This window comes from Bombus affinis, chromosome 9 (assembly GCF_024516045.1).
Source record: "Bombus affinis isolate iyBomAffi1 chromosome 9, iyBomAffi1.2, whole genome shotgun sequence".
NCBI classification, from domain to species: Eukaryota; Metazoa; Arthropoda; class Insecta; order Hymenoptera; family Apidae; genus Bombus; species Bombus affinis.
This window is the reverse complement of record NC_066352.1, coordinates 616444-643655: the sequence shown is the minus strand read 5'-3', so window position 1 is coordinate 643655 and position 27212 is coordinate 616444. Positions and strand designations below refer to the sequence as shown.

Here is a 27212-nt window from a genome sequence, read left to right as displayed (position 1 = left end):
ATTAATTTTCAATTTTTGTATATACTTTTCTATTATTTCACATTCGTACGACGTAGCATCGCGATGATTATTTGAAGAATATCAGGATACGATACGTCGTCGATCTCCAGCGAATTTGTTATTTTCCCTTTATGTTACATTATCGTTGAACGACCATTTCAGGAGCTAACCAAACAAGAAATAAATATCAGAACTCTGGCGTAACCGTTTCAAAAGCCTCCGCCGATACGGAGAAGTGAAAGAAAACGAATTCTCGCTACGTAATTTTAGCAAAGTCCCATTTCTTCTGTATTCCAATTATTAAATAACCGCTACGCGAGTCAGCAACACAAGCAGCATGAACACTTAGTTGGCCGAGCTACCCATTCTATTATTAAATTCACAGTCGTTCCACGGGCAACGATAAAACGAACAAAGAGGAACGCGGAGGAAGTTTTCCGTCGAATTAAAAATTCTTCTTTCTGCTGTTTTTTCTCGAATCGTTCGTTTCAAGGTATCGCGAGTAATCAGAAACTGAATCTTCTATCCGCGCTTTCCATCGTAGAAACATAAACGAACTGCAAATACAGAGTCACAAAGGGCCAAGAAACGGAAAACTTGCCGAAATTGTATCCCTATGTAAATATCATCGGGGCAATTTTCACGATGCAGCATCCCCTTTGACCGCCAAACATTGCCGGAACAAACGGGCCTGAGAATCGAGATGCAACGACCTTGATAAAATTGAGCACGAGGCTGGCAAAGTGTATCGGAAGCCGATTTTCATAAGAACCGCGATATGCTCACGGAGAAAGGCGTATTCAATGGAACAAAACTTTCCACTTTTCGTTTCAGCATGCCTTTGACCATCCAACGAATTTCAATTAATTCTTGCACTTCATTGGAATTGCCTTTGCCTGCGTTTCGTCTGAACTCCGCCAGGAAAAGTGATTCACTTCAGGAAAGTTATTAAAAATCGATACTAGCCCGATTAACGCTGCGATGCTATAGCTATTCACAATTCTGTTCACGTTATACTGTATACTTCACGATCGTTATTTAATTACTGAACAATCTTAAGTTATAGTTACAATGAATGCACGTTCTAACAAACAGTCGTTCCGGCAAATGAAACGTATAAGGTTCGAGATGCATATCCCATTGACTAAGGATAGACGTGTCGTTAAATGTGTCTTCGAGTCTCACGTTGTGAAATGTCGACTTGGAAAAAATCGGTGCTCTCTACGATTTATATATCGCGATGATTGCAATTAGTCCGTTTAAATGCGCTCCATTTGTTCGAACAAGACTTGAGTTGGTGCCCGATTAAACAAGCTTCTGGTAAATGAATTCGTCTATCTGAACGTGAACTATTTACTATTATACGAATTCTGCCGTGCATTAAGTACAAATTACAGAGGTTTTTTATCAAATTACATTATTAAGTAGAATAACGTAGGTAATTAAACGAATAATTGAAGTAGAACAATACTTCAACGTAATTTTATATTAGAAAGTAAAACGTAGATTGCGCGTGTGAAAATATATTTGATTTATATATTTAATAATTAATTGTTGAACAATGGTCTATGCTAAGAATGAAGTTAAGAAAATGTATAGATTGTTATAAAGTATTAGGACAGATTGTAAAAATGAAAAAATAGCTGTCAATTTATAATAAAAATTACAAAATTGATAAATTTGATTGTGTTATAACAAAAAAATATTTTTCATGATATCGTCAAGAGTCGTTAACTCTCGATCAACCATTTCAAGTGCAGATTGGAGAAAAATATACCGTTAATATAAAATACGTGTACCACTAATTGAAAACAGTTCCAATGTTGATTTAAAACAATATGTCATTAATTTCAAACAATTATACCATTAACATTTTTAACGTAATTAACACTAATTGAAAAAAATTCCACTGTTGATTTAAAACAATATGTTATTAATTTCAAACAATTATACCGTTAACCTAAAACAATTCCACTTTTACTTTATATTTATAACAATTGTGATGTTAATATATAACAGTTGTTTCATTAATTTATAAAAATACACTGTTAATTTAAAACCATTAATATTCCATTACTTTTTAACGGTCCTGCCATTAATTTAAAACGATAATACTCTTAATTTAAAAGAATGATACCATTGATTCGAAACAATGCCACTATTAATTTAAAACAATAAAAACATCAATTCGTAACAATTAAATAAATGATTTATTTTATTTTATCTAATAATTAACTACAGCTTTGAAATTTTTTAAATGGTACTTTATTTCTATTTAATTCTATTTTTTTATTTTAAATACAATACTTATCTTTTCGTTTAACTACTTCATATAAAATCCTTGCCAATGTAAAGTGTGACTATTAAGTGACTATGCATGGAATTTAACTCTTCGTATTCGCTCAGAGTCACGGGATCGGACCATGTTCGTAGATTTGAGGGAGCAAACGCAATCAAATCAAAGGCAACGAGATCTCGTCGTTCAATCATGCGTGCTATGATTGATAAATCGCATGGTTTAGTTCTTTTCTTTACATTACTTCTTTTGATGAGTTCAATGTTGAAATATAGCTACTTGAGCTCAGGTACGAACTTAACTCTCGTGATATGTATACATGTAACATTCACGTGCGCTTCAATAACTAATAACATTCGATTTATTTCTATTGAAAGATACTTCAAAGATATCTCTACGCTCGTATATAAACTGGATAGAGTTATTTAAAAATTCTATTTTCCTTTTAATGAATTTCAATTTATTTTCATAACTTGTAATCTTTTCTGGTTTTGAACACATAATTAATAAAATTATTTGAGAATCAATACAAGGCGATTAAAAGTGTTTAACAATTTTCTATATGCTGTATGCTGTTCCCTTTAGGAAATTAGATATCACATTTTAATTAACAATAATATATAGTATTAAGTCAATGTGTGTCACATTGTATGAATCGCAACTTGTACGATAATAATCTACACTGTCGCGCGCTTTGTATGGATAGAATATAATATAGATAGAAAATCATATTAAAATCAGATGTGCTACAAACCTTCTCAATACCAGCAGATGCTAATTAATAAATTTCAATCTCTCAACTCGCTACTTCTTTACTATCAAATACTTTCACATCCTCTGCTCCCAATGACATAAATAACAATTACTCGTGAACTAAATATAACAGAAGCATGTTTAACAATCTTTCATCCATCTATCCATTTCTCCAATTATACATTAAATTAAAACAGATAAAATCAAGTATAACGTAGGATAGATATTTTATCAATAAATAAAATTACTGATTTATGATGCATAATGGAAACCCAGTGTTTCGTACCGCGACCCAGTCATTATACACTCGTCCATTTCTTCATCAGTAACAATCTTTCGAGAATAGCAGTTTCTAATATTCTAAAATTGCCATTTACCTTTATCCAGTTTCATTTCTCTGTCAATGCTTCCCCTCCTCATTTAGTTTCGGGTGTATATTTCATTTAAAACTAATTAAACGAATCATTGAACTATTTACTATACGCTAATGTATTATCTTGATGCTGAATACTTACATTCAGAATTAATGAACAAACTCATAGTTGAAGATATTTCGTGTAGACAAAGAAACAGAGGTTTAAGTTGTCCATCATCAACGATCGAGGCAACAATGAGGGGACTAAACCGTTGCAGCGCGCCACCCCAGCAGCGTACACACGATTGTTTACTCCGGCATCGGTGAACTTTCAAAATAAGCAACGGGGAGGTTCGACTTGCCTTGCCATCTCCAACAATGGCAAACAATTTCTCGCGACTGATAAAGAACAGCCACTTCGCTTGGCAGATGATCTTGGCCGACGGCACAATTTTCCCTGTCGGTGTGTTACGTACGTGTCCCTTCCCTGTCTTTCCACCGGCCAGATGCAAGAAAAAGAGGCGCGAGATCTATTGACGCGGACAAACGACTAGTGGCCGGGCCAAAAGGAAAGAATACCGGCGAAAAACCAACAGGCTGCCAGCCAGTTGCTTGCCGATTCCAGCAGACGCTTTGAAAAAAATTCCTCCAGACTTGCACCTAATTTCTTGCACCCTCTTTCACTCCCGAAACACTACGGGTCGCGATTCGTCGCTCAACTCTCTGTTGTGTTGTCTAAGAATAAAAAGGGATCCCAATTACAATTCTCGATTCAACTTCAACGTCGACTTCTTGTTTTGTGTGACAGTGTTCGTGGGTGGTTCTGAATGGTCAGTCGGATATGTAAAAATTCGAATGTACACCTGCTTTCATAGATACTCTGACATTTAAAGAAAAACAGAGTAAGTAAACTTGACAAATCGTTAGACCTTATCCAGAACATTGGACTGTAGATAATTTGTATGTTCGATATCACCACTCATATATGACAAGTCGAATATCTTCTTTATTTATATGTCGGGTTTCGTTAGAAATTTTAGGCGTGAAATAATTAATAAGTATAACAAAAGCTATTGACAATGTTCCTGGGCTTAATAACGAATCCACGATCAACGGGTAAACTCTTTGTACAATGGAATACCTCCTCTGTAAGACATTTCGTTCATCCTGTGACCGTGGCTACGTTCGGCGACCAGTTATGTCACCTCGAGCCCAAGTATCGGGGAATCTTCCAAAAGAAAGGCCCGATGTCCCTACATCTCCGACATATATATATATATATCGTTTTAATCAATTTTACAAATAACGTCGCAGTTTGTTGCCGCGTACTTGGAATGCTCATTTTGTACGAATACGACTAATTATCGTATCGAAACGACTAATTGTCTAAAAACTGCAGCAGTGTAATAGTGAGCAAGCTCCGGAAACAGCACATGTTGAAACCGTGTCACAAATCGTGCGATTGAATTTTTTAACATCGTATTTGAGATTGAAATAAAAATTGCATAAAGGCGACGGAAGTGTAACACTGCTACCAGCATAGAATAATGGTGCTATTCGCTAGACAAGCGAATTCTCTCGGTTATCGTCGCTGAATTCGTGAAACGAAACGCGAAGGGAAAACAGAAGAAGAAAGCGGAGAAATGGCATAGATAAAAGTGTCTGCAGACATTGAAACGCATGGAATGGGAAGAGGCCTAAGAGGGAGAGAAGACTGGCAAGAAGTGGTATGTCAATAAGGATCGACTACCGTTTCGCGATTCCGATTTCGAATGTAGTCAACAAGCACGAAATGAAATTCGTCTGCTTTGAAATTCCAAACCTAGCAGAAAGGAGAGATATAGCAGCTGATGGTCAAAGTGACGCGCGTCCTCCTCTTTCGCAGCGATTCCGAATTTCTCCCTGTTTCCCCGTTCTCTCGTCCGGCTATAGTAACGGCAGAGGAAAATCACGTTTCGTTCTCATCTTTCTGGCGATCGTTTTCCACCGTGAACGACCGACTTGCACGGATTTCATTGGCATAAGGTCCTACGACCTATTCCGCCGGCTCCTGGGAATCGTTTCGCGAATCGGCGACGGTACGGTTCGTTAAGTCGAGTCGCGGCGTTTTCGCTCGGGGACAACGCCACGGAAATGGAAACGCGGCCATATATTTAATTCCAGCGGCGCGAACGAAACCAGCCACGAGTTTCCTGAAACCTACGCGTTCAACCGTCAAACAAAATTTAGTTCCTCTCCTTTCTTTTTTTTTTTCTTTTTTGCTTCCCATAGTTTGTTCTTTTGGCCACTGTTGCGCGCCCTCGGCGCGGTTAATTTAACGAGCCGGCTTTTTAAAAGCGTATATTAACTCGGCGAGTTTCAATTAATACACGGCTGCACGAACCGCGGTTAATTAGCATGTAGGCAGTATATTACCAGGACATAATGTTCGAGGGAATGAAAAGAGAATCATTCGAGAATGATACTTAAAATTGCGAAATTAAAATTAGATGTATATTGGTAGAAAGTGGTACTCACTTGTTCCACCCAAACGTTCGTCGTCATGATCTGGTTCTTCAGGTTCTGAAAAAGAAAGCAGAAAGAAGACACTTGAGGATCGGATGTCCAGAAGCGTTCTACGGTCTTGAGGGTTTCTAGTTACCGGAGGACGGATTTATTGGGTTTTGCAGATATTGGAACGATAGGCGAGCAACGAAGAGAGGAGAAACGAGCCTCCTGGCCATCGAGCAACCCAACAAATCATCTTACCTCCGGTGTATACGCAGGTTCAATTTCTCGCCGCTCAGAGCTTCGAAATTTTTCGTAAATCTTTCTTACTATGATCGACAACGTCAACTGCAATTTGGAATAAGCTTAAAAATAATTAGGTGCTGATTTATCTTGCAAGGCGGAATAGATACTGGCCCATCGCGATAACGAGATTCCCAAAGCATTCGCAAAGAAGTTTCCTGAGTCGATTAACGCTATTCTGAGATCAAACTGTTTGATCTTGAACCTATTAATTAATTAAAGAATGAAATAATACGCAGAAGTTGAGTGAGTGCACAGGTGTTTTTTAAATAGTATCGTACATTTTTTTCGGAAATATAATGTTCAGGTAGTTTAAAAGTATTACGAGGAAAATACATGACACGGTTTAAAAAATCCAGATGGCTTTAGCTAATACCAGCGAATTTTTGTTTAAATACCTGTTTGTTAAATTATCAGAACCGTCTCAAATATTGTGACAATACTATTTATTATATTAAACACTATTACTTTTATTGTTTTTATTTTATCTATTCGTCGTTAAACACATGTGTGTTGCCAACTAGTTATTTCCGGTTGTATTGGTTGTCCGAAAAGTTTCTTTCGTTTTCTGAGGAAATAATAGACGCACGACGATTTTGTTTTATATTATTTTGTCGAATTACGTACGATCCATTTTGTTCTGTTGAGATAAACACCGCGGCATTTCACAAACTTGGTTTCACGTTTGTATGAAGATGCACTGTTGTAAAAAACACGTTTATGAAAGAAAGACACTTTTTGAACAACCTAATGTATCAAAAGTTTGTAGTAGAAAGATAATTTCATTGGAACAGCAGAGTTAAGGAATACCCTGTATCGCTACTGTTACATCTACTATTTCAATTTTATTTATTTTTATTGATCACTGAACACGTACCATCGCCAATTACTTATTCTCCGTCTCACGTCAAAAATACGTAGCAGGAAAGCAATTTCAGTCGAACAGCAGGATCAAAGGGCTCAACGATCCTTGGTGATCGACGCTCGATCTTTCTCTCTTGGAAAGGCGGGCGTCGTTAAGAATGCGCCGAGCAAATCCCTTGATCCGGCAATTAGATTCCTGTTTTCGACAAACGTTCCGTTTTCCTTCGAGCGGAGCGCGAGGTTTTAGCGAAGACACCGCCAGCGAGGATTTGCCAGCGTGATCCGGCCGCGCTTCTGCCTCCTCTCTACCCCTGTTTTCCCGGAAAACTGCAGTATAGGAAGAAAAATAAGAGAGGAAACGAAGATAAGCCGTCGCGTAACAAAACCTACGACCGTTTTCACAAAGGGGCGAGAATTATGGTTCCAATGGGGACACTGTCACGTGGATTAGAAGAGATTGGTGCTGCGGACGCCTGGCGCAATTACACGCGGTAATTCGGATGCTTTTGTGCGCAACACCAATCGTGAGGTATAAAAATTTTGCTCATTGGACAATTATTCGACATTTTTTCTATGTAAATTCCCCGACAAATTGATGAAAAGTCAACTCTTTCTCGTTTCGTTCCGTTTTGGAATTGGCGATCCGGATATAGGGAATATTTGGAATTTCCACGATGGGAAAACCGGTTTGAACACAGCCGTCAGATGCGATCGCGATCGTATAAATCGTTTTTATACGCGAGCGTCCTGCTTCAAATTACAGCGGAAATTGTTATTCCGAACGGGGCCGAGATACGGCCACTGTCTGTGTGCTGCAATTATGCAACGTAAATGAATTCGCCGTGTTGCCGCGGGCACGGTTTATCTCGCGTGCTATTTAAAACGTTAAGAAAATTTGCGTTATTAACGTAGAAATATGAGACTTAAGTATTTCCAACGTGTCGTGGACGCGCTAGTTTGCTTAGCTGCCGCCTCAGCTTTTGTTATGCGGTGAAATATGGATAACAATTTGTTTAAAGACGCTAGAAGTGTTTTTTTAGAAACCTGAGAAGCATAAAAACCAAGAGACAGGCAGGCATAAGATAAAATTCACGCAGATCTCTGTACGTTTGCAAGATAAAGTACGTCTGACAAAGAATCACCTTATTTTGCTGTTCGTTTCACTTGCCAAGCACTGTCGCGGCGCGATCAGACGATAGGTCAAGTAATAATCTCCAACTACTTTGCGAGTATTCGAATGAAACAAAACTCAGGTGTCCAGCATTAATTATAGTAGAACTTATGTGTATTTTTATAGAGAATGTGTTCAAACGTTTGTTTCTAATTTGAGTAAATTACACGTGATAAGTGTTGAGGTTGACTGATAGAGCAACAAGTTGATGAATTTGTAATAGAAAATATATTGAAGTAAGTATAGGTATAAGTATAGTGCATGCAGATCCACATCCTCACTCTTACAGTGTTAGAGTAAAATAAGAAGCATAATAGAGAGCACGTTCCTACATTTATAGCAGAGGACATTAGCAAAAAAGTGAAGCTTAATGTGTAGCCCTAGCTGAAGGGTACAAGAAACAGCAATAGAAACCTACTTATAGCTCTTTTGTTTCTAGACATTGTAACCCAAAATAAAATTTATATTCAAGGGCACAGTACTATGGACCTCTCCTTATTTTCAACTTTTTCGTTAAATTCTATTCTCTTCGTAAGAGCGATCTTCAGATCACGGACATACAAAAGAAAAGGTGTAGAGTTTTTCTTGAAATAATTACTTCAACAATAAAAAAGGAACAGTTGAACTGTTCAGCTTCAGTTTTCCAAACATCAGCTCCTATTATCCGAATCAGATAAAAAGAAGAAGAACTGGAGAGAGTAACTAATGGAGCTCTATAATCAGAATTTCTCGACCATCCGAATTTTCGTCCCCTAACTTGTTCGGATATATAAGATTATGCTATAGATATTTTATGATGTAGTGAAACATATAGTCACGATATCTCAACCAATTTCGATAATTCAACGAGAAAGCTATTTTTCTCAAACTCAAACCAATATCCATTGATATTCGGACAAGATCTATTAATGTACAACAGCGTTTGAAGGTATCTTTTTTCTTAAAAAGTAGAAATCACCTTGCGTTTCAAGTAATTTAAACGATTTCGCTGGATGTCGAATGGAAAACTGGAAAAAAGGAAAAAACGATCGTTCCTTATTGTCGCACCGTTATCCTCTAAAAGAATCGTGCTACTTCTGAAACGATACGTGACGGCGTAAAGAGTCGAGCCTAGGTTGCCTCGATACGCCCAGGTTATCTAAAAGGTCTGACGTGTAAACGCATTGCCTGGCCCCGTTCATTGGCTGACGATCCTAAACGAAGCGCTGCAGAAAACAGCCGCGTCAGTTTACGTGTAGCCAGTCTAATGTTATGGAAATTGGATGTCGAAAGAAAACAGAGGGGTCTGCATCGAGCTTACTCCGGAGACGTACGAATAGAAGAATACGAGGAAACTGTGTTTTCCCGGGGCCACCCCCGGTTGCGATCCATTTTCCGCCCGTTACACCCTATCTTCTTTTCCCCCACCTTCTTCTTCCTCCCTCTGTCGCGTGTAATTTCAAGTTTCACTTTCCCCGTCTAAGTCGTCGTCGAGCCTCTCTTAACCGCGTTTTCTCGCTTTTCAGTCCCTTATCTACCGTTCCACGACTCGACCCACCCACTCACGCGACCCCTCTTTCTCTCGTTTCGATGTCGTATCGCCGCTATCTATTTGCCAGTTTACGCGGTACGTTCGGGTCGATTTCAGGAGCACGCGTGTGGCCAATTCCAGCCGTTTAACGACACCTCGGAGAAATTTTGGAGGCAGAGACGCAAGAGGAAAACGACAACAGGCGGAATCATCTTGCCGGGGTCCTTACTTTCTCTGCAAGCGCTCGAGCCCAGGAGGCCGTGGAAAATTTCCAAGCGACGGATGCTCGACTTTCTTCTCACCCGAGCACAGAAATTATGCACCGGGATGTGCATAATGCATTCCTCGGTACGAAGTAAACCGGCGGACTTGGTCACCGAGAGGAAATATGCAGAAAGGGCGTGGTGCCTTTTCCGACTGCCAGCTTTTTCCTGCCGTTATTAGCGAATGAAAGCGTACGTCGATCGTGAAATACGATTGGGTTTTATACTCTGTGCAGGAGATATAAAAGAACGCTTGCATCGAACAAAAGCTAAAGTTCATATGTTTCGAGGGTTAAAATGAAAGTTATACCTCATGCTTTATGGAACATATGTGTGTAAGGGACTAGATCCTGGTCCAGGATGATACGATGTCAATTTGGAACTGTCTTTCTATATTTTTCAAAAGTATACGTGTTAATTTTAGCAATTACGGATTAGTCTTGGCTAATATGGTAAAATAACTGTCGAATAAGAAACAACAGAACTTCAATATCGCACGATTTTAATAAAATAGAAACAGTATTTTAATCTAGCACTCTCCCAATCGTTTCTCACTGACTATCGATACTTTGATATAAGCGTTTGTTCGGTTCTTTATTACTCACCCGTATAAATTCTCGCTCTCCCAATTCTTGTTTGCTCTAGTATATTAGATCGTCCGAAAAGTTCCTTTCGTTTTATAAGGAAATAGTGGATGCACAACATTTTCCGCTTTATATTATTTTATCGAATTACGTATGATCCATTTTGTTCTATCAAGATAAAGATTACAACGTTCGACAGATTAGGTTTCATGTTTGTATAAAGATGCGTTGTTCTAAAAGGCGGGTCTGTAAAGGAAAGGACACTTTTCGGACAACCTAATATTTAGCCACCAGATCGGATGTATGATATTCGCTAAATAAGTCAACTCTACGAAGTTCGAGGAAGCCTACGCAGATTTTTACGTATGCATGGGAAAACTAACAGTTAGGAAAGGTATAAAAACTTATCTGATATAACCCATATGTTCGTATAGTATCGTTTTCTATAACGTAGAACATATCGTATGTTGTACAAGGGTTCACTGTATTTTGAATATTATTGCAAAGACGTCTCTTGATCCGTGTAATAAAGTGAGACCCGTGACAATTCGACGGCGACAATGGCTTCGAAGCGACGAGATACGAAAGCGTGAGCACAAAATTGGACATGGATTTATTTACATTCGAAGGGGGATCTCGTCCCTTTGACAAATCGAGCCTTATCGCGTGGAACAGCGAGCGTAAGTTCGTCGCTTTCGCAAGGATCACCGGCGGAAGAGCGCTATGAGAATTCCTTGTAACGTCACCAGGGCACGTCGTTGTGTCTTGAAAACGGAATCGTGATACGAATCGCGGACGAGGAACGCATCGTCTAGATAAAAGGAGGAGAGAGCAGAGGCATCCTTGATGTTCAGCCGACGTGGAAACCTACCAGCTCTTGTGGCAATTTGTCCCGAGGAATTTCATCGACACCACTTTCCTGCTTAAAATGGCACACGAAACACGCCCAATAGATCGTTCCGAGAGCTCTTTCCTACGCGAAAACTGAAATTTCTTTCACAAGCAAACAAGAAATACCCGGCAACTTTATGATTTTCAATATTCTCTCTTTGCCTTCGCTTTCCTTTCTATCCTCTTTCTAACCAGTCCTTCAGCTGTTGTTTCATAGACGAAATAAGAAACGCGGAAAATGAGAAGTTTCTGGTAGAATCAGACAAAAAAAAGAAATGGGGAAACGGAAAACAGAACCAGCCTGCCTAAAGTATCTGCGTAATGGGGCAAATATTTTCTGAACGACCGTGGAGAAAAATTCTATTAGTTAGACACAAACGAGTTCCCCTGTGATATTACACGGAGGATAAAAAGAAGCTATCACGAGGGACAAGGCCGCGGAGGGCGTTCTCTGGCTGTTGTCTGGAAATTAGGAGAAGATGAGTAAGAGCAAAAAGTGCGCCATACGTCAGACTGATTCCCTCCACGCCTATAAAACCGTCGCTCGATCTTTATTAAGGCAGAATGAGAAGAGATACGCTCTGGTTACAAAGGGAATAACTCTGTTTCTTAAGGAAACACTTGCCGAAGAAGCGAATGTCTTTAAAGCTCGAATTAACCCACTGCTTTTAGCAGAAGGCAAGAAACGTGTCTTAAAATGACACCAACAAAGGAACGAAAATCTGGGTAGCAAGAGGACAGAACGGAAGTTCCATCGTAAATCAGTCCGTGGTTTCCCTTATCGACCGCCTATCTACCAGGGCTAAGCGATTTTTGAACATCTCGCCGGCAAGAACGGCACCCAGACTGCTGATAAAAAAGGCTGGCCAGCTGGCGCGAAGGAGCTTTTTGTTCGGCCCTCCTTTCAGCCTTTTCCACGGCGACGCCATGACGCCCGCCATCTCGTTCGCATATTCAGGACTCGCTGGCTGTCTCCATACTCGTCCCCCGAGCCGTGAATTTATTCCAACCGAAGGAAAAAAATATCTCTATTCGTCACTCGTGGAAAAATTCGCGTACACTGAAGAAACCAGCTCGCTCGAATATTCGTTCTATTGTACCTGCTTCTAGACTCTTCCCCTCGGATATTAAAGAATAACTTTAATTTCCAATGTCCGATGCAATGATTTTCAAATCGTTGAGATAGCGACGTACTTCTATTTTCGTGGAAAAAAGTTATTGCATGTTTCTGAGAAACTTTCGCGTCTTTGATAAGCGTACAAGAAACGATATATTGGGTTGGCAACTAAGTGATTGCGGATTTTGTCATTAGGTGGTAATAACAAAATCCGCAATCATTTAGTTGCTAACCCAATAATTCGTTACAATAGGTTTCCAAAAAATTAAATTCATAAAGAATATTTGATATTTGGCTCGCTGAAGGAAGAAAGTCTTGCTGCTGGTGCACGCGTTTTTCAAACTATTCCTTCATGTACTTCTGCAAACTGTGTTCAACTTTTTTTTAAATAATCGATAATACTTTGCCGAAGCGGAACGCTTTCCATGAAATCTACTCTTCAACTTTTCAAAGCCTTTTTACGATCCCACGACTACGGGAGAATCTATAAAACAGTACGGGAACATCGTAAACTTTACGAACAGCACATCCAACGCCGTGGATAGCAATTTAATCGCAAAAACTGACCAGCAGAACACAAATACAGAAGACGAGCGTTAATTGTTTAAAATTTTGTGCTGAGACCGACTTGATAATCGATAAATCCAGTTTATTAGAAGAAGCATCGAAATGTTTTTATATCCGACGATTATCTCTTTTTTTCATGTTATGGCTTTTAATCGTATCTCGAAATCCCATAGAAATATGAATATTTCTTCTTTCCTATTGAGACATCAGCAATTTTTTCAATTAATATCGTTGAATTCTGTTTTGTGATACATTGCTTCTGCAAGCCTATCGTCCACATTAAGACCACAAAGAGCATTTGTAAAATTAACAAAATAAATTATATATATACCAAATATTTCAATTTCTTTAAATTTCACAAAAGTATAAATTCTAAGCGGGAAAGGAATAATAAAGGAACAAATATCGAGTGAGTTCTTGAAATTCCCTTTCATACCAGTAGTGATGTAAATTCAATAGAATTCAATAATATGAATTTATAATAGTCCAAAGAAATTACAAATGAAATTTTGCGGCGACGCAACTAATCCTTGTGTCACGATTTACACGCGAGTGTGCGTGATTCGATGCAAGTTCAGATCGCGGAGAACGGAAATTCTTGGCGTTTCCGATCCCGTGAACTGCCACTCGACGAACGTCCCAGGAAAAAGTATTACGTGTCAGGCAACTTATCTCGCGTCAAGGAACTTCTATTGCACTTGGTGAATCGCACGGTGACACTGAACAGCCGGCCCGCGTGCTAGAGGTTTTCTCTGCGTAAATATCGCGGAAATATGTCATCCGAGAACGGCCTTCGTGACACTTAATTGCTCACCCCCAATTAACCCCCTAACGCGTGGCTCCACTCAGCGCGCAATCGTGTCCTTCCCATCCTCCTGCTTTTTACTAAATTCACAGCATCCGAATGCTCAGAGGTATTCCGTCCAATTTTCATTTCGTCGCAGTTTATTCCTAACCTATTTCAATGCCGATTCTTGCCTTTTCTTCTCCTTTCGTTTGTTTGCTATGCTCCGTATTCCTCCACTTCTCCTTTTCCTTTCTTTTTTTTTGCCGTTTCTTCGACGTTTTATCGGATCGAAGAGAACCTCTCGTCATGCGAGTCCGTGTGTCTGATCATCGACGAAGTAGTCTACTAAACTCACGCGATTTAATTATACACTGCCGTTTATGAGTACTAGAACGATTCTAAAAGGTACGATTAATTTAACGAAGGAGGAATTAAGGTATCCTTGCGAGGATTATTATTTTATTCGTGTTGAGAATTGTGGATCTTGATGGCCGAAATATTGTTATGGGGACATTGAATTTACACTTGGGATTAATATTAGTACAGTCGTATATTTATTTTATGGACGATTTCTAGAATATTCATCGATACACACGTCTCGGCACTTTCTTCCATACCCGACTGTTAACCGACTGAACACTTTACATTCATTTGTTTTCCAGACGCCGCGCACACACATACCTCCACACGCTGATACCAACATACAAGTATCTTCACTACGCATTTAACCCAGTCCAGCACACAAAATTATACATATCTCAATAATTCGAAAGCTTGGATTATAAAAATCCGATATATTTAACGCATTCTCTGTGATAGAGAATCGAAGCAATATTTATTCGCTCGTCTACAATTTCCCCATAACTCTGACAAATCGTTTTTCCGAAACTTCATTACGTGTTTCGAATCGTTATCTATCACGCATAAAATATTCCAGTCGACTAGTCAAAAAATATGGCTCGGTCGTTATATTTTTTACGAGATCGGTGGAACGTCAACTTCAATGGAGATGTATGTTCCGTCACATTCTTATTTCCATACATACGTGACAATTTTAATAAAAACGATTACTTTTGTTAAGTAAAGCGAATAGCGATAAACTAGCTAATGGCTAACGTTTGCAAGCACTCTCGGTGTTAAACAAAAATAAGCAACCGATCAAAGGGACCCGCATTCCTTTGGTCGATCGATTGCGACCGAAAAGCCAACAATTACCAGAGTGCGAGGAAAAAGGCGTTGTTTGCACGTTGCAAAAGGCATCGGCGAAGCAAAGCTGTGCCGGAATGGCGTGCGAACGGGGTTTCGTAACAAAAGGCAGAGCTTCCGCCGGGTCGGGGCAACAAAGACAAATTAACTGGCGCTAGTAGAAAAGTTTTAATTGCATTCGGCCACCGAATCAACTCGATGCTTTGACGATCTCTCATTCTCCGCGACCAAGCCGTTCTCCTCTCTCGCCTTTTTGTCTCTGGGTGTTTCTGTGCCCGCGTACCAAGTCCGATTTAGTCGCGATGGAAGGCGACACTTTCCTCGTTGGTGTGGGAAGATCGGCTTGAAAAAGAGCAGATAAAAGGGCGAAGGGAAAAAGGATCGATTCACGATGACCAGCTGCGACGGAAGTTTTAACTGGAAACCGAGGATCAAGCATTCGCCTTCGTCGACCACGGAACACGTTCAAGAAGATAACGACAAATGGTAATGACGGATTATTTTTATTTCCAATCCTGTGAAATATCTGTACCCTGGCACGCTAACGACTCTTTAAATAGAAAGTTGAACTCGTTAAATAGATTTACTTCGAGAAATTCTGATTCTCGATCTCTGCAACGTGCTAGTTTTGGTGACACGACTTTTCCACCTCTTCGAGTATCTTTCACGGCTCTGCCCACGTCTCAGCCGCTAGGAATAATCAATAAGGAGAAAAAAAAAACGAATTTCCACTACCTTCAATCGATTTTGATCGATAATCTGGAATAATAAACTCGCTGTTATCGACCAAAACCATCTTTTTCTAAATTTAACGTCACGTTAACGACAAGGTAACATTTTGAGTTGTATATACAGGGTGGTTGGTAACTGGTAGTACAAGCGGAAAGGGGGTGATTCTACGCGAAAAAAGAAGTCGAAAATATAGAATAAAAATTTTTCGTTCGAGGCTTTGTTTTCGAGAAAATCGACTTTGAATTTTCGCTCGGTACGCGTGCACTTTATCACGTCTCGTTATAACGGGTCTCGCTGTAGATCGTTGTCTCGATGGATATTATCGCAGTTTAAGTTTGTTTTTGCCGTAACGGAAAATTAGGAATACATAATGAAATAATATGAAGTAATCATAAAGTTTATTATTACAAAAATTGCTGAAAATGTTGCCCATTCTGCCGAACACATACTTCTGCTCTTCTAATTAAATTTCTATGAACACTTTCTAACACATTGGAAGTGTTTATCAACATAACGTCAATCGAGACAACGATCTACGATCAGTTGTATCACTTCGAGCCCAATCTCACTATCACAAATCTCGAACGATTACAATCAGATTGAATGACAACAATTGCTTAATTACGGCTATGATAAAATCTAGGCTAAAGTATTAGAGGATTTTCCCAAAATTTCAAAGGAAAGGCCGCGCTTCCCTTTCATTTCCGACATATATATATCTGATATATCTGATATTACGAAAATAAAGAGTTTAGCATTCTACTTCTGAGAAAATGTCGTGCTAAAAGAAAAGGTTCTCAGAATGAATATAGGAATCGTTAAAACGGTCACTCGGGAGATGGATACAGAGGTAAAGAAATCGGTAATTTTCCGCTGGAGAATGAACCAATGGAATCAGTCAATCGACGTAAAGTGCAGGCTCTTTGTATGAAAGTAAAATTTCATTCGCCGCAGCGAAAAGAACCCCGCTCCTGGAAGACGGCAAATCCAATTAAACCTCGGCAGAAGGAACAAAGAAGCCAAGGTAGGAAAAGCAAGTGAACTTTAACTACTTTCTGGATGCCGCGATGGAGATTGGTATTGCGAACCACGTTATGATCGCCAACTTATCAAAAATACCACATGCTGTCGTCCGTAGACACAGAGCGAAAGAAGAAAGCGGGGCAAAGATAGAAGAAAATACAGGCGACATTTGGCCAAAAGTTTCTCGTTGGATTTTTCGTTGAATTCTGCGACGGCCGTTTCGTGGATCAGCAAATTCCACAAAGATGTCTCGTCATAGTCGATTCCCGGAATAATGCGGTAACGACCGTCGGTGAACTTCCAATCGATTCCAGCGAATCGACTAGCCGCTGAAACGACGTCGCGGCGTCGTGTTTGAAAATTTAGCGGCGTCAAAGCGCCGCGTCGCCCACGAGCCACGGAGAAAAGCAATTTGCCAGTTGTTACAGGGAATACCTACGATTTCTCATTTACAAGACCGGATCTGGACGATCGAACGGTGTTCCGCGCTATCGAAACTACTTTTCCCTTTCGTTGTACTTTTTGTTTGGTCTATCGGAAGTTTTGCAATCTCGTTCCACGTTACGGAGTGCCACCAATCGGTGTGAATTAAGAGAAACGAATATACATTTTAAGTACCGTTACGCTCGCCTATCGTTCTCGTGTATCGAATAAATTTCTCTGAGTTGTATAATTGTGTCCCATCTATGTGTTGACAGATAGCAGAGAAACTATACAATTTTTACTCTTCTAACCACATTATAAACCTGGTGTAACATTCAATTGTAAGAAATACGGTACCATTTTTCGGAAACTATCTGAGATTGCTCTCGTGCTTCGCATTCTTTCGTTATATAACACGATCTTTCAGTGACTAACGACAATATTAATCGGACAGTTACAGAGAACTGCACCTAATCTTCCCTTATGCTTCCGCTGGCTCCGCTTAACTCTCCTAAGCCATTTACGACTAAGGCGGAGTTGGAAACTTCCTCCGACTCGGACGTGCACACGCGCTTCCCATACGCAAATACGAACCTAGGCAGACTACTCGTCTATCACTCTACCGCCTCGTCGCCGTCATACTTTGTCGAGGTTTTGTATCTCAGAATAGAGAGAGCAAACGCGCGCATGAATGTATTATAGAATTCCTTTATTCGGAAATGTTAGAAATTAGGATTTCCAATGATTTTTGTGGTGGACGGTAAGACGAACGAGACGAATTGATTTCGTTAACTATATTTACAGATATTTTAAAATGTAGAATACAAAGTTATTCGTAAGCGTTGCTCGCCCAATGCTATTCGTTATAAGATTGAGCGATATTTTTATAACGCAATCTAAGCTGATACTAATTGTCATGCTGATTCGCTAGACTGATTCGTTATACTTATTCGCTCGATTGATGATCTCCGTGACTCGATACTGATACTGATTCGCGCGACTGACGATGTCTAGAGAACATGGTCGTCTATTTATACTGGTTGGGTAGGGGGGTTACCGAAAGGTTTGAACTTGTCGCCGGTTGTCGGTTGCACATAATAGCGAAATTGCTTTGTCCAGAGTTTGTTTATTACATTATGTGCGTCGTACAGTGTTAATCCTCTGTGGAAAAACAACTACGTGAGGCATCTTCGAATCGAAACGTCCTGTGACGCATGTGCCGCTATAGTTTCTATCCTATATAGTAATTTATTGATAAATTGATTTATTACAGTGGATTACACAGAAAACGATGATTATTTAACTTGAACTTAATGCAATAGTGTGCTATCACAACACTCGATTAACGACTCTTCACTCTCCGGTGGTTAACTGAACAATCAACGACTGCGGTGTCGAAATATTAAGCTGCCCGAAAAGTATCTTTCTTTCGCAAACGTGTTTTTTACAACAATGCACCTTCATACAAACGCGAAACCAAGTCTGTGAAATGTGGCAACGTTTATCTCAACAGTATAAAATGGATCGTACGTAATTCGACAAAATAATATAAAACAGAAAACGTTGTGCGTCTATTATTTCCTCATAAAACGAAAGAAACTAACAACCTAATATGTTGATGGGCGTTATATCTGTTGAAGTTTTCCCACTTTTTCGACTTGTCGGCATTTTCGCTTTATCGTCGATATTGTCTGTATGTCGGTACTATGATAAAGGCGAAAGAAGCCGCCGTAAAGAGAATCGTTGTGCCAAAAATTAAACACTAGAGAAGATATGAAATTTTTCTAGAAGCGAGACCCGCTTCAACATACTTTACAGAAGAAAGTCTAGTTTTCATTAATAAAGCTATCTATGGAACGAGACCTGTTACCATGTAGGCATCCGCATCGATAAGGAAATTCGGCTGAAATTCCGTTGAAAACTGGTAGACGAGGCTTCGACGAACAGCTAATGGAGCCTTTGACATCGGCGTCTGTACTACGAAATGGAAGATTCGATGGAGCTTTACCGGCCGGAACACGATCCCAGTCACAATTTCCATGAACGTAAGAAGGAGGATTATCGTGAAATTTATGGCAACGGACACAAATCCAATTAGCCCGTAGAACACCACCAGTTCTAAGAGGATATATTAGTTCGCTTCGGCACGGCTGAGCCTGCTTCGCGCCCTCTCATCCGCCTCTCCTAAAGAGGATCTATTTAGCAGTGGCAAGGTGAAGTTTCGCGAGCGTCCTCGAAACTCGCGGAATCGCCAAGTTCGTCCATCGTTTACGCGGCCCAGTTCGATCCGCCGTTTCGTCGAGTATCCACCTGGCTGTGCTTTGTTATCTGTTTTATCAAACCCCTAAGTGGCAACGAGGTCTACCGACCGCGCACCGCTTCGAGCCGCGCTTGTTACTTCCCCCCCTCCTCTCCCTCTCTCTCTCTCTCTCTCTCTCTCTGTAGATGTTTGCGTATTATCCCAATTACCATGGCGCGTTTCGTGTTTCCTGTGCCGATAAACACGCTGAAGAAGCAATCCGTTTCGTGGAATCTCTTGTGGTATACCTTTACCGGAGATCGATATTTATCCGAATGGCTTTTAACCTGAAAATTATTCGCCATCGCGTGATACTACACCTGCAGAGATCAGTTTCCTCCGCATTCAACTTTCCTCCATTTTATTTACTATTCTATCCTTCAGCTTCTAATTGAATTTCTGTTTGTCGTATTCGCTTTATTCTATGCCAAAGTTTGTCTTCCTGTTATTCGTACTGCGTGATTGTCACAGAGCCATAAATTAGCGATAGAAAAACAACAACAAAGTGGCCCAGGGTCAGAAGACACCTCCTCCATAAGAGCTAAACCCATAGTATATAAACTTCTCAAAATCAGCTCTCGACACTCTGTTCTAACATTCTTAACCGTCGCTCTCTTGGGTATACGTGATAAATTTTTCCACCATATCTCATAACGATAGAAAAGCCAAGGGGGTCTAACAAACATGCCGCAGGCCATCGAAACAACATCGTAGAGAGTGTTCCAGTGTCAGAAAACAGCAACAACATGGCCATCTCTGACCTGAGCCCCGGAGACACTCCCTCCATAGGAGCCAAATCCATAGTATTAGGTTGTCCGAAAAGTTCCTTTCGTTTTATAAGGAAATAATAGACGCACAACGTTTTTTGTTTCATATTAGTTTATATAGTTTCATATTAGTAACCTGGTATATAAACCTTCCTAAAATCAGCTCTCGACACTCTTCTTTACCTTATTTGTGAAACGTTCGAACTGCGACGCGAGGAGATCACCGGTGATCTGTCAATTTCGTGATTTCTTGTGTCTCCTACGTGACACTCGTGAAACGTTTAAACTTACGCGAACTCATTCGAACGTACGCAAGAAAACGACCAGTGATTTCTTGCTTTCACCACTGCCCGTGTCTTCGACGTGACATAATCGTGCAAGTGCGTAATAAGTTCATAAGAATAACAATAACAGTACTAACAAATGCAAAGAAGAGGGTGGATGCACCAAGACAGCATCCGAACGAGCGTAATAAAAATCAAGCAGCTACGAGACATGTAGCACAGAGAAACTACAGGGGAAGATCCAATAATCCGTACTCGATTTCCCGGTGGCTGTTTATCGGCTTCGCCTCGAGCCGAGTCGTTCGACACACGGAACGGCCTTACGTCCAGTCACGTAACAAATCTGGCGCGATTAAAGACGACGGAATTGGGTGGACAAGCGCGAGAAACAATCGCAAGTTTGCGCCATGTTGCAGGATGTAGACGTATTTAAAATATCGGAAAAGCACTTGCCGTTCAGTGAACGCTATTCAATCGAAGCGGCCCGATCAGAGCCTACTTCTATTCTGGATTCCCGATATATCGTTTGCATCTGTCAGCAACTACTTCAAATAAATCGACGAATTGCTTCGGGAAATCGGGCGCGTGGCCATTCGGCAGAAAAAATAAAAAAAAAAAGATAGCGGAGAAACAAATACAACGACTTCGTGTCGGCGACAAAGTGATCTACGAGCCGATCGATCTTGTAGATCCATTCGAAAACGGATTATTGGTTCGTTAACAAGCAGCCATTCGTTTCCGCGTCGCATTTCTTTGTCTCTGACACACCCTGTCCTCGCGTTTCGTCTTCTCGCTTTCGCTCAGCTTTCCAGGGCGAAATTGAAATTTCCGCCCCGACGAGCATCTAAACGTCACGGATCTTGGAATATTTCTAACCGAATAAGATTCATCAGTCCGTAACCTTTTCTATCCGTCGTTTTCTACTTTGTCGTTTTTCGCGTCGAAACAAATTTCAAACGAAGCATCCGAATTTTATCTGCTTTTATCTTTGTCCGATGAAGAAAAAGGGGAATGGAAATACGTTTGGTCGAAAAGGCAGACGCGTATCGATGGAAACGTTCTAAAACTGTGTATCTTTGGCTCACTGGTTCGATTGTAATTATTCGGAGGCACGTACGACGCGGAATTGGATCGCGCGGATCGTGAATATCGATTGCAGTTGCGTTTCGCTAGAATTCGATTTGGTAAACGCAGCTCAAAGGCGAAACGCAGCTTTTTGTCTAGCTTACGATACCCCGCATGCCTCTTCCCTTTCGTTGGAAATTTATCGAAAGCTACAATTCCGCGTCGCTTTTTAATTAATTCCAACAATGAAAACTTTCGCCTAACTGTTACGCCAGTTTCTATTGCCACTTGCTTTTGCGTTTACTCGCTGTTCGTCGTAGAAGTTAACGAAAGCACCGGCGTTGTTCCCACAATCGCATTTTCTTACTACGAAACTGGAATTAACGCTTCGTAGCCGAAGATTCTTTACGGATTTCGCAACGAAGATCGAATAGTTGCCAAGATTGTTATTAAACAAGCAATCCTGCTCACTCAACTGTCTCTTAAGCTCAATATTATACACATTATACACGACCGACATACCAACATCTACCAACAGCAAAATACTGACATCCACGGACGACACGGCTGTACTAGTTAGACATACTAATCCAGAAACAACAGTCATATTACTGTAAGAGCACATCACAAAAATAGAAAAATGGCTACAAGATAAAAAAATAAAAGCAAACCCCAGTTTATGCAACCATATTACATTTACACTAAGAAAACGGAAACCGCCAAATATTCAATTGAATGGCACGCACATAACGCAAACAAAGCAAGTTAAATACTTAGGACTCCACTTAGACACACAACTTACATGGAAACAACATACTAAATCAATTATAGACAAAATACGGATAAAAAGAAGACATTTGTACTAGCTAACTAGTCGAAACTCTCAACTCAGCATAGAAAATAAACTAAAAACCTGCAAAACGATAATAAAATCAATTTGGACGTATGGAATACCACTATGGGGGACAGTGTGATGAGCCACATAAATAAACTAGACTTGCTATAATCGAAGATACTGAGAACAATAGTGAACGCCCCATGGTATGTCAGAAACGAGGATATACGCAAAGACTCAAGAATACCAACGGTCAAAGAAGAAATCGACAGATACGCAGAAAAATACAAGGAAAGAACGGCAACACATCCAAACCATATGGCTGCTGAAGCGAGCAAAACTCTCATAGAAAGAAGACTAAAAAGAAAACATCCCCAGATCTCGCTAAAGAAATAAAATAGTCAAACTCGAAGATGGTATCCTGGTAGGGATATCCACCTTCATGTTATTTAACAATTAAGTTAGAAAAATTTACCAAATGTTCAGCTGGAAAATTATAAAGTACAAATTAAATAATAAAAAAAGAAAAAAACTAAACTGTTGGCAATTAAAGGTACCGATTGTCTACCAATTAGCTATCAATTAACGCTGCACGAAACCCGCAACCTAATTCGGATAAACGATCGTTTCTACAAACATTATCCGCATTTACGAGAGGATGTTACCGTGCATTCAACGTACGTCGACTCTTTCTTCTCTCTCCCTTCCTCTCTCCTCCCTTCTGCCCCTTTGTCTCCATGTACACCCTACGATAATCTTATTATACGTATGTCTCGCGGTCGAAAATACGGCACACAGCACGCTACCGAAAATCGTCGTATAGTTTCCTGCACAATTAGAAATTCTATTTATTCGTAAATTTCTCCCTACCACGCTGCTTCGTAATTCATGGACCTCGCATAGGTTGATTTATTAACACGTTGCAGAGTAAACTTCAGTCGTGAATGTAACTTGCTATGAAAAAAAAGAGCAATATGTATATCGCTTATCACGATATTTTTGTCTTTTTACATTTTACTAGATTTTGCTGCTTACGAAACCTTGTTTCCGCCTCTCTGTTATTTCATTTTTTCACGTCACTGTTCAGCCAAGTAATTTTATTACTTTTCATATTTTTGAAAGCGCGCTTTTTTTCGACCTACGATCCATTCGTTCGACTGACAATAAGGACTGAATAAAATCCATCGGAAAAATATTCATTCTGCTGAATCTAGTCGACATTCTAGATCCTAGTCCCTGGACTCGTTAAACAGACACCGCTACGCACTGCGCCACCTCGTCATCGATCTTCTTCTTCTTCTTCTACGTATTATTCTACACGAGTAAGTATATACTTCCATAAAAGACAAACCGCTATTAATCTACGAGTGATTAACGACATTTCATATGTACCAACCTAATATAATGCACGATACGACCTCTTGTAAATTTCCAAACAATTTAGTCTATGCGATAAGGTAACCATTATACTATTCACGAATTTAAAATCAGGGTTGCATTTCCTTGATAAATTAAATCTTGCGAACAGAGAACAGTGGAATATTCGATGCACCAACAACGAGCCTATAATTCATCATCGACAAATTGCTATGCAGATACATGTGACGATTCGCGAATCTTCGTCGCATCGATACGGGCGCATTGACCGAAAGAATCGAAGCGAATAGAAGACCGAGGATAAGCGAGATAGAAAAATATAAAATGTCGGTAAAGTTTGATGGCGCCAGAGAAGGTACGCGCCTTATATAGATCGTGATACGCCCGAACGAGCGCGGCAGCCACTAATTAACCCGGTCTTTAATTACTGCCGGCGCTTAGCATCTCGACCGCGGATGTTCGCCGCGTGAAATCGGCTGGAATGATGCCGGTCGCGGCATTAGCCTCTGCCGCATCGCCACGACATACAAAAGAACGCGCATCTCCGTCAAGGCGAAAGTAAAATAGAAACATACCATTTGAACGCTGTGGATGGTAAAATGGTCGACGAAGAAAAGGGAAGGAAGATGCATAAGGATTTCATTGACTTCTTGCCTCGATGAACAATTCGACGAACAAACATCCTTAAATACAACTGTGGTCGATAAACAATGAGAGGAAAATGTCGGTAAACGTGGCTGTAAAGATGCAAATACCAGATACTTTACAGAAGCTCGTTACAGAGGAAATAATTTCCATGATATAATGATATATAGTTTATCGCGTTGCTATAAATATCTCTGTTTACCCAAGCTTCGTTAAGACGTAGAATTTCGACGGAAAAAGAAAAAACAAGAAACACATTGGCACATGATGGATTGAAAAAACGATACTTTCCAAGTTTTGCAAATAATTTTCTCTCCTGAAATATTCGAAACAAGTTTCATGATCTTTCATCCTTTGCTAGAAACGCGTGTTTATTGTAGAAAATTGCTTTCAGCGTAGAAACGGCAGGATTAACTCTTAGTAACCAAAATGGCGGATAAATCCTGTGGGATAGAAGATGGAGCAGGGAGATCGAGCCGTCATTTTGAAAAGTCCCTGACGGAGACATTGGCGGAGCAGATAGAGGCAACTGGGAGAGTCGTATCAATAACCGAGCATGACGGCCGCTGGAAAATACGTTGCGTATCGATCGCTGATCCCTGGAACGGATTACCGTCAGATAACGAGGTTAACAATAACCGATCGCCACGATTTCTGCTCTCAATTTGCACGGCTGACAGCAACAGCGTAGCGCGTGAATATGCAAATGAAAAAAGTTTCGACGCCAGCCAAGTTTCCTCTGTTCGTTCGACTATTGTCGAGGGGTAGAGAACTTAAAGGAGGAAATGTTGAAACGCGGCCTCGCTCTTTCGCGGTAGACACCGTTAGTTTCGCGAGCGTTTCCATCACAGAAAAAGTTACAGAATCCTCGAAACTGTATCTTGGAAGAAATTCCTGCCTGCATTTTTCCCACATTTTTTCTATGCAGATGCAACCTAGCGTAGCTCGACGTTGTGGATTTATCGCGAAATTACTCGCGGAACTCGATTAAAACTACTATCTCGATAGTTACACACGTTAGAGTAAGCTATTCGTAACTGTAATACCGCGCGTCGGACGAAGCACGTTCGAGCGTTGCACGTATCAGAACTGCGTGCAATAATTCTCGATTTTAGATAGAAATTGCAATCGTAGTAGTAGCGGCAATTAAAATTTGCCATGAGTACAGTTAATTATTTTTCTCATCCTATCGAAACATGTGAATGTATGATCGCCACGAGTCGGAAAATCGAGAATGCGGCTCGATGTACAACGGAGTTAATCAGTCGACCCACAATCCATCGTAAGACTCTCGAGGCGATAACGCTGGAAAACGTTACCCACCAACTTGGCCATACAATCCCAAAATACGTTCGAGTAAAACTAGAAACACACACGTGACAGTGACGACCGCGCCTTTCCACTCACATCTATCAGCGCGATCAAAGCTACCGCGAGGATCACGGTGCAAACACGCGGTCTGCAAAACTTTCTGCGTCGATTTAATTAGGACAGCATCGAGCCAACGGATTGAAAATATTGTTGGGAACAAGATCAACGATAGAGAGGAGAGAGGGAAGAACAGAGACGGAGAGAGATCGTTACCATAAATTGGCGAAACGTCCGGGTCCGAATAGGGGGCGCGGTCGTGGCGCCACTCCCCGCCAGTGTCCGTTCGCGCTGATTTAAGGGCTGTGCGCGCTTTGGAATAACGCGTCGGCGGCGACGTCGGTGGCGGCGAGTCTCGTCATTATCGTAGTTAACAGGCATTATCGTCTCTAATCAGAAGTATTTATTCGATGGCCGGATCGCGAGAGGGTGGTGGGTGAAACGGGTAAGCGACGTAAACGCAGAGGATGGAAACGCGGCCGTCACCTAGTCGCCACGCCCGTTATTATTTCACCGCGGGGCGCAGTTGTAAAAGCGACGTGCAGCTGCAATAGCTGCTGCCGTTTGGCTGTCCGTGGAGTCGTTGCAGCTGGGAGTGCAGTAGTAACAGCAGTAGCAGCAGCAACCACGGTTCGATGACCCTCGGTCGGATTGCAGCGGCGACGCTCTCGCGCATCGATACGCCTCCATATTCTCCCGACAAAAGTAACGTGGAAACGTCTGCCTTGCTCTGTTCCTCTCTTTCTTTCCTTTCGCGAGTTTCCTTCGCCTCTCCGCGTCTCTATCGTTCGTGGCCCCTTCCTCCGGTCACCTCTCTTTCTGTCTTTACTCTTTTATTTCTACCCGGCAAATTTTCCAGCACGCTCGAAGCGTGTTAGGGACCATTACCAACAAGAACGAATAAAGGCTAACGTACGAGTATTACCGGGCTACAACTCACGCAGCGAATTCACGATAAAGAAAACGAACTGTTGGCTCGCGACTCTCGTTTGTTCCAAAATTTCGCTTTTCATGTTGGACAAAACTCGCGGAATTTTGCGATTTGCGTCATATTAAGTTACGGTTCTTGCAAATGTAAATTACATTAAAAAAAAAAACGACCCGAGGTTAAATAAATTTCGCTTTTCTTAATTAACTACCGCCATTTGATATCTCGCGGTAGTCAAGTTGAGAGTGTTTCACGGATTCGGATACGCAGCTTATTTACTGGGTGGTTTAGAGGCTACTCCACAAAGGTAAA

General features: G+C 40.7%; 1 protein-coding gene across 1 annotated transcript in view; it reads right to left on the bottom strand.

Annotated features, from left to right (window-relative positions):
* The window catches only part of LOC126920152 (acetylcholine receptor subunit alpha-like 1), a 157143-nt gene that overhangs the window by 52214 nt on the left and 77717 nt on the right, over positions 1 to 27212 (bottom strand). The window contains exon 3 of the mRNA XM_050730138.1: positions 5922 to 5966. Within this exon, the coding sequence (XP_050586095.1) occupies positions 5922 to 5966 (45 nt within the window). The remainder of the gene's footprint in view (positions 1 to 5921; positions 5967 to 27212) is intronic.